This window comes from Bison bison, unplaced genomic scaffold (genome assembly GCF_000754665.1).
Source record: "Bison bison bison isolate TAMUID 2011002044 unplaced genomic scaffold, Bison_UMD1.0 scf7180017864213, whole genome shotgun sequence".
NCBI lineage: Eukaryota > Metazoa > Chordata > Mammalia > Artiodactyla > Bovidae > Bison > Bison bison.
Window position 1 is genome coordinate 2,187,726 of NW_011494785.1, and position 8,814 is coordinate 2,196,539.

At 41.9% G+C, this 8,814-nt stretch overlaps 1 protein-coding gene across 1 annotated transcript in view; it reads left to right on the plus strand.

The window, feature by feature from the left end:
* Positions 1-8,814, plus strand: part of AKAP3 (A kinase (PRKA) anchor protein 3) — a 24,454-nt gene that overhangs the window by 2,292 nt on the left and 13,348 nt on the right. The window contains exons 2-3 of the mRNA XM_010844989.1: positions 1,997-2,101; positions 6,405-6,500. Of these exons, the coding sequence (XP_010843291.1) occupies positions 6,405-6,500 (96 nt within the window). The 5' untranslated portion in view covers positions 1,997-2,101. The remainder of the gene's footprint in view (positions 1-1,996; positions 2,102-6,404; positions 6,501-8,814) is intronic.

The following is an 8,814-nucleotide window of genomic DNA, read 5'->3' on the forward strand; positions in this document are numbered from 1 at the left end:
CCACAGTTCAAAAGCATCAATTCTTCAGCACTCAGCCTTCTTCACAGTCCAACTCTCACATCCATACATGACCACAGGAAAAACCATAGCCTTGACTAGATGAACCTTTGTTGGCAAAGTAATGTCTCTGCTTTTGAATATGCTATCTAGGTTGGTCATAACTTTCCTTCCAAGGAGTAAGCGTCTTTTAATTTCATGGCTGCAGTCACCATCTGCAGTGATTTTGGAGCCCAGAAAAATAAACTCTGAAACTGTTTTCACTGTTTCCCCATCTATTTCCCATGAAGTGATGGGACCAGATGCCATGATCTTCGTTTTCTGAATGTTGAGCTTTAAGCCAACTTTTTCACTCTCCCCTTTTACTTTCATCAAGAGGCTTTTGAGTTCCTCTTCACTTTCTGCCATAAGGGTGGTGTCATCTGCATATCTGAGGTTATTGATATTTCTCCTGGCAATCTTGATTCCAACTTGTGTTTCTCCCAGTCCAGCATTTCTCATGATGTACTCTGCATATAAGTTAAATAAACAGGGTGACAATATACAGCCTTGACGAACTCCTTTTCCTATTTGGAACCAGTCTGTTGTTCCATGTCCAGTTCTAACTGTTGCTTCCTGACCTGCATACAAATTTCTCAAGAGGCAGATCAGGTGGTCTGGTATTCCCATCTCTTTCAGAATTTTCCACAGTTAATTGTGATCCACACAGTCAAAGGCTTTGGCATAGTCAATAAAGCAGAAATAGATGTTTTTCTGGAACTCTCTTGCTTTTTCCATGATCCAGCGGATAGAAGATCCTCTAATAAATTATTGGATAAATATTTATACCTTTGGCAAGTCTCTGGGGTGAGCATATTCTCAAAAGGAGTCAAGCTTTGTGAAAGCCTTACCACCCTATCAAACTTGAGCAAGTCATTTCTTTTTTCTCAGATTCTCAAGTTTAAGAAAGAAAGAAAAATTGAGCTATCCAGAATTAGCAATAGGCGGTATTCATATATATTCATTCAGCAGATAATTGTAAGGAAGATAATTGATCTGGAAGCTGGTTTTGACATTAACTGTGAATTCGCTTTGTCACAAAAGGACTCATTTCTCCTGAATCCTCAGAGGAGAACTTACGAAGTGTTTTGAGATCCACAAACTCAGGGCACTTACTCTCCATTCTAGCTACTGAATTCTGACTTCCTGTTCAAGCCAAGTTTGAAATTAGGCTAAAACCTTTCAGTGTCCTTGTTGTTAAATAAGTCTGTCTGCCAATGATTGGAAAGTGGAGAATAATGATAGTCATTTCAGAAACAATTGGTCAGATGATAAAACCCTTGTTGTTGAAAGGTTATTGCTGAACCATGAAAAGATGCCTGGATTTTTGGCCTCCAGAGGAGAAGAATTCAATCTGGGACCAGAGACGAGGCTTGATCACTCAGAGCTCTTGTCCAATAGAGTTTTATTAAAGTATAAAAGGGATAGAGAGAGCTTCTGACATAGACATCAGAAGGGGCAGAAAGAGTACCCCCTTGTTAGTGTTAGCAGTGGAGTTATATACTCTCCAATTGTTATTATAGTGAGTCAAAAGAATGTCTGGAGGTGGTAAAGACCTCACTAGACATACTCCCATAATTTACATTTTAAGATAACAGGATTAGCCAGAAGGTTTTTCCCAGAGACTGTCCTCAAGCAGGATACATTATTGTTATATAATCCTAAGGCATGTAGAGGGGGAAAAAAGTTTGTCCTTTCTTCCTCATTGAGAATTCCAGACCTCTCTCTCCTTGGGGACCCCTGGACTTCTTATCAACCTGCCTAGGAAATGACTCGGTCATTGTCATGTAGGAACCACGAGACAGCAAAAATGATATCTGTACTTTGAATGTGAATATCATTTTGTGCTCATCATTTGTGTATCATATGTGAAAAATAATAGGTCAAAATCATTTGGTAATGAGAGCAATAAAGTTCGGAGGTAATATTAGTCATTTTTATTTGTGTCTTTCCATTGCAGATTCCTTATATTTCATGGAAGGAGTGGGTAAACTTAGGAATAGTGAAGACAACAAGAAATTAATCCAGAGCTTTCCTCATATCTCAGAACCTGTCCTCAGTAAGAGTAAGTGACCACACAACTTCCGTACTTTCTGTTCTTCGTTTTCATCCCTGCTTTTTAATTGTGCTGCTGCTGCTGCTAAGTCGCTTCAGTTGTGTCCCACTCTGTACGACCCCATAGACGGCAGCCCACCAGACTTCCCCGCCCCTGGGATTTTCCAGGCAAGAACACTGGAGTGGGTTGCCATTTCCTTCTCCAATGCAGGAAAGTGAAAAGTGAAAGTGAAGTCGCTCAGTCGTGTCCGACTCTTAGCGACTCCATGGACTGCAGCCTACCAGGCTCCTCTGTCCATGGATTTTCCAGGCAAGAGTACTGGAGTGGGGTGCCATTGCCTTCTCCAGTATAGCCTAAATAGGGCTTTCCAGGTGGCACTAGTGGTAAAGAATCCGCCTGCCAATGCAGGAGACACAAGAGATGCGGGTTCGATCCTTGGGTCAGGAAGATCCCCTGGAGGAGGGCATGGCAATCCACTCCAATGTTCTTGCCTGGGAAATCCCATGGACAGAGAAGCCTGGTGGGCTGAAGTCCATGGCGTTGCAAAGAGTCAGACACGACTGAGCAACTGAGCATGTAGCCTAAATAAATCAGTAGATCCTATTGACATCATCATGTTCCATTAGAAGTCATGCATTAAGATGAAATGTAAATCAGAGATTAAGAGACTCGCACTGTCAACAGTCTAGGCAACCTGTTTCTATGTCTTTTTTTTTTTTTTTTTTTGGCCAAGGAACAGTGCCTTCCATTTCTTTATTCATGGTGATGATTCAAGCATATGAATATTTACATAAAACAATGAGCTGCTGAGAGACAAAACAAGGTTTAACTTCATAGACAGTAAAAACTTCATTGTTAGGGGTTTAAAAAAACATTAAAATAAGGTACCAAGAAGCTTACAAAATCTCAGAAAAAAATGTTTCAAAGAATAAACAATTGTCTTTCTGGAGCTGGCGAGTCTGTTGCAGAGAGGATCTCTCCATATAAGCCCAGGGATTTTCAATTCTAGGTGTCTGTTAGAATCACCCAAGGAGTTTTTAAGAAATTCAATGCTGTGACTTCCTCGTGGTTCAGTGGCAAGATTCTGGGCTCCCAATGCAGGAGGCCTGGGTTTAATCCCTGGCCAGGGAACTAGATCCCACGCTGCAACTAAGATCCGGTGTGTGTGTGCATACTCAGTCGCCTCAGTCGTGTCTGACTCTTTGCGACCCCATGGACTGCATCCCTCTAGGATCCTCTGTCCATGGGATTCTCCAGGCAAGAATACTGTAGTGGGTTGCCATTCTCTCCTCCAGGAGATCTTCCAAACCCAGGGATCAAACCCACTGTCTCCTTCTGCTCCTACATTGGCAAGGAGATTCTTTACCACTGAGTTACCTGGGAAGCCCAAGACCTGGTGCAGTCAAATAAATATTAAAAAGAAAAAAGAAAGTTTTATCCACTTGTTTCCAAACCCTAAAACCAGTGAAATAAGGTTCTCTGAGGATTAGTCTCTCAGATTCGGTATTTTAAAATAGTTGATTCAGGGTTTTTAAGCAAGATCCTTCTAAGGTCTAATCACAATGTAAAACCCATGGCTTGTTCAAGGAATCTATTGTATCACAGTATTAGGAAGAGTGAAAGCTCTTTCCCCAGATCAGTGACCTAAGTTAGTGATTGGGGGATAAAAACAACTGCACATCCTTTTGGGAGCATGAATAGGTAGCTCTTAAAAGATCTTATGCTGCTGCTGCTAAGTCGCTTCAGTCGTGTCCTACTCTGTGCGACTCCATAGACGCTCATCAGGCTCCCCCGTCCCTGGGATTCTCCAGCCAAGAACACTGGAGTGGATTGCCATTTCCTTCTCCAGTGCATGAAAGTGAAAAGTAAAAAGTGAAGTTGCTCAGTCGTGTCCGACTCCTAGCGACCCCATGGACTGCAGCCTACCAGGCTCCTCTGCCCATGGGATTTTCCAGGCAAGAGTACTGGAGTGGGGTGCCATTGCCTTCTCTGGAAAGATCTTATATTTTCTTTTTAATAATTACCCATAATGTTTTGTGCAACAAAAATAATAAACCCACTTATTGTCATTGTTCAGTCACTCAGTCGTGTGCAACTCTTTGCCACCCCATGGACTGTAGCCCACCAGGCTCCTCCGTCCATGGAATTTCTCAGGCAAAAATACTAGAGTGGGTGGCCATTTCCTTCCCCAGAGGATCTTCCCAATCCAGGAATTAAACCGGATTTTTTTTTTTTTTTTTACCACTGAGCCACCTGGAAACCCACATATAAATAAGTTTAAATTGTGTATAATCTGTGTTTGCGTTGTGTTGGTTTTGTTTGTGGGGGAGATGTCTACCCTCCACAAATAAAACCTAAAGTCCTTTAAAACAAATATTTCCAATTAACCAGACATTCAATCACAAATAATGTTCCATTTATTTCAAGCGCTTTTGGACTTTATTTTGACAGAATTTTAAGCCAATGTATTTGTTAAAAACAAGATATAAATATGTGTATCTATTCACAAAGATGTTTTGGGGGCACTGAGGAGAAAAAATTGGCCATCTCATTCCTCCTTGTTTATCGAGAAATATAGGCCTAAGCAACACTTATAGCAAAAAAAAGGAAACTTCGGTGAGCAAGCCTGATAATGGAATTCTGACTTGACAAAAGAGGGCAAAGAGAAGCTTTTCATACTTGTAGGTTATCGGTGGGCAAGTATGATAATTAGTCACATTTCCAAGAACTATCAGATAAGATGCAGTGTTGCAGAAAGTCGATGAGACTAAGCCCACAGTCTAATCCCCCATGGATTAGGAGTTGGTGCTCACTGGTGAGATGAAGTAGTAAAAGCAGTAAGCATAAGCAATTATTTCAAGAAAAATGACTACCAATAAGAAAAAAGAGAAACAGTAGCTAGAGGAAGGCTTGGGATGGAAGAATACATGTAAAATAAAGATCAGCTTTCTGGAAGACCAGGTACATGGTGGTGCCATGACAGAAATTAAGAAATAGAGCAAAGAGTTGGGAGGGTTATGAAAAAACCAACATCAGCCAGGACATCACTACCTCCAAGGCCCTTTGGATGGTGCATAAGACATCTCCTTTCTCTTGCCATTCAGAAGTTTGGTGGAACCATGGAGGCTGAGAATTTCCCAGGACTTTTGACTAACTGGAAGAGGGATTATTCTTAAGGAAGCCATCCTACACTTATTGCTAATATAAGTAAGTTAGTCCTCTAGAAATCAATTACGACAAAGCCTGCATTACTTAGAAAAGTTGGTGGGGCAAGAACAGAGAGGGAAAAGTCAGTTAATTCTATTTTGATCAAGTTGAGCTTCGAGCATATACTGAAAATCCAAGATGTGAAAGGGTGGTCAAGCTAGGACACAGAATATGCTCAGGTTCGTTCATGAGCAAACCGTACTAAGCACCTCTAGAAGACATCGCTTCATGGGAAATAGATGGGGAAACAGTGGAAACAGTATCAGACTTTATTTTTGTGGGCTCCAAAATCACTGCAGATGGTGACTGCAGCCATGAAATTAAAAGAGGCTTACTCCTTGGAAGAAAAGTTATGAACAACCTAGATAACATATTCAAAAGCAGAGACATTAGTTTGCCAACAAAGGTCTGTCTAGTCAAGGCTATGGTTTTTCCAGTGGTCATGTATGGATGTGAGAGTTGGACTGTGAAGAAAGCTGAGTGCTGAAGAATTGATGATTTTGAACTGTGGTGTTGGAGAAAACTCTTGAGAGTCCCTTGGACTGCAAGGAGATCCACCCAGTCCATTCTGAAGGAGATCAGCCCTGGGATTTCTTTGGAAGGAATGATGCTAAAGCTGAAACTCCAATACTTTGGCCACCTCATGCGAAGAGTTGACTCATTGAAGAAGAGGCTGATGCTGGGAGGGATTGGGGGCAGGAGGAGAAAGGGACGACAGAGGATGAGATGGCTGGATGGCATCACTGACTCAATGGACGTGAGTCTGAGTGAACTCTGGGAGTTGGTGATGGACAGGGAGGCCTGGCATGCTGCGATTCATGGGGTCGCAAAGAGTCACACACGACTGAGCGACTGAACTGAACTGAACTGAGAAGACACCAGCCTCTGGTCTTGCACTAGAGACACATGTTCTAAGGAAATCTTTCTGTGGTTTGGAGCTGAGAATGCCGAGGTCCAGAGTTAAGTGGGTCTGAAGTAACTCTCAGGACAGATGTCTGTGGAGAGCATCACTCCTGTTTTCCTCATCTCAGTCATTTGTCTTACTACTCCTCACTTCCATGAAACTAGCCCTTTTGATGATCCTTCTCCTTTTTTCTACTTCCAGATGTCGGATAGGGTTGACTGGTTACAAAGCCAAAATGGAGTATGCAAAGTTGACGTCTATTCCCCCGGAGACAGCCAACCCCAAGACTGGAAAATGGTAAGGGTCAGCCTCCTTATAAATATGGAGTTAGGAATATGTGGCGTGCCATTAAGAGTAGCCTTATTCTCTCCACTGCCACCTCTTTTTTTTTCCTTCATATTTTTGGCCACGCTGCCTGCAGCATGGGGTCGCAAGGAGTCGGGCACGACTGAGCGACTAAGCAACAACAACAAGCAGGTTTATTATTTTTGTTATGCGAAACATTATGGGTAATTACCAAAAAGAATTAGTTCCCTGACCAGGTATCAAACCCATGCCCCCTGCAGTGGAAGTGCAGTATCTTAAACACCAGACTGCCAGGGAAGCCCCACCACCTCTTATTTTTGAAGATGAAATTCTTGGGGGGAAAAATGAACTCCTTTAGAACAAAAAAATTCCATGTATAATTTTGGGGGGTAAAAAAATCCTATAATATGATACTTAGTACGAGAAATACACCACAGTTAATGAAAAAAAATGTACAACAGTTGTAAAACTTTAGTCTTCTAACAGAAAGAGACTCAAACAGAAATGTCCTCAAAGTTTATAGATGTGTAGGATGCCTCAAAATTCTCAGAATTATAAACTCTCATCTAAGTGATATTGTTCTCCCTCATCCTTCAACAAACATTTATTCCACACTTACTTACATAGTATCAGGCACTGTTAAGTCAGAGTCCCGTCAGAAAAGGGAAACCATGTCAGTAATTTAATACTAAAAAACTACTCAGTAAGAGGTATTTAACTAAGTTCACTACTAAAAGCTTTGAAAGAGGATTCTAATAAGAGATCCAGAAGCAGCAAATGCAGAAAGCAGCTACTACCCCTAGGCTGAAAGAGTGAATGAGGAAGAAAGTTAAGGCTCACGAAGTCCCCTTGCCCTCAAGAAAAGCTGCTTCAGATCTCCTTGGAGAGTGTGCCCTGCAGCAGGACAGCAGCCTGCATCCCAGTGGCGCTCAAGACACTTGCCAGAGGGCACAGGGGACCAGAAGGGAAGCCCCTCCCTCCTGTGATGAACAGGTAGCGCCCCTCCAGTGCCCTCTGCCAACAAAGCCAGCCACCCAAGGAGAAATGTTTAAAGGGTCCAGCTCCAGACTCACAAAGCAAGACCAAAACGGGTAGACGTGGACTTGAGAGACAGTAATGAATGACTGGCACAGACACTGTGCTAAGTCTTAGGGTCAGAGATACAAAACTAAACTCACCTGTCCAGAGATTAAAGAACCCTTTTCCTTCCAACTGGCCATAAAGTTCCACACTGATTTGAGCCTTAAGATGAGCAAAAAATACTAGCCAAGTAGGTTTTCTGTTGTCTCTTACCAACAGAGAATAGATCTCTGTAAACCACTAATCCATTAAAGAAATCACCAAGTGGTGAGATAATGAAACCAAAATTCTCAAGCATTGCTGCCACCAATGATTGGTGGCTGTGGAAGGACAAAAATGAAAACCAAAAACTAAACTAGTAGAGAGGAAAATGTAAACGGTGCCTAGAACACCATCTCAGGGGGGCCAAGAAGGAACACACTGGGTACAGTACTCCCACGATGATCTTCACCTCTGTTAAGCAAAATCTGCTGGACATCTTGACAAAGATTTGCAAAACTGTTAAAAGATTATTTTCAGAGAAAGGTGAAATAATGACTCTCCCATGAAAATAAAATAGACTCATGTGAAAGATTTTATTGAACTCATTAATGAGATTTTATTTAATTCATTAATGGTGCAGTTCTAAGAAAAGTCCAGAAAAAAGAGACCTGTATGTAGATCAGGAGTATTGGAATGAACTGTGCAAATGGAAGCCAAATGGACATCTTCCAAAGTGCGAGAGGAAGTCAGTCATTCTTTCCTGGTCAGAATTAACATGTGTGTAGACAAAAATTATACTGCATTGCTAACAGTTATCTATAGTTTTCAGAGTTATCAGGTATTTCCAAGAGAATCAGAATCAGAAAACGTGGAGGAGTATGCTATAGATTGTGCAGAGTTTTCTACAAATTTCCCTATAGTAGCTATTATTCAAATTAGGAGAATAATTTAGAGGGCTTTGAACCAAGTTCTGTGGCCCACAAGCAGCTTAAACTAGGCTGTAGAGGTCCAGCTGCTTTTGTCTTCTTCCCAAATCATCCAGACATTACAGTAGACTGCTGACTGTAGGGGCGGAGAGAACCAATTTCAGAGTTTGAACTGGATTTGAATCCTGGCCCCCAGCATGCGCTAGCTGTGAGATGCTGCATATGTGTGTGTGTGTGTGTGTGTGTGTGTGTGTGTGTGTGTGTGTGTGTGTATGTATACAGAGCTTCCCAGGTGGCGCTAGTGGTAAAGAACCTGC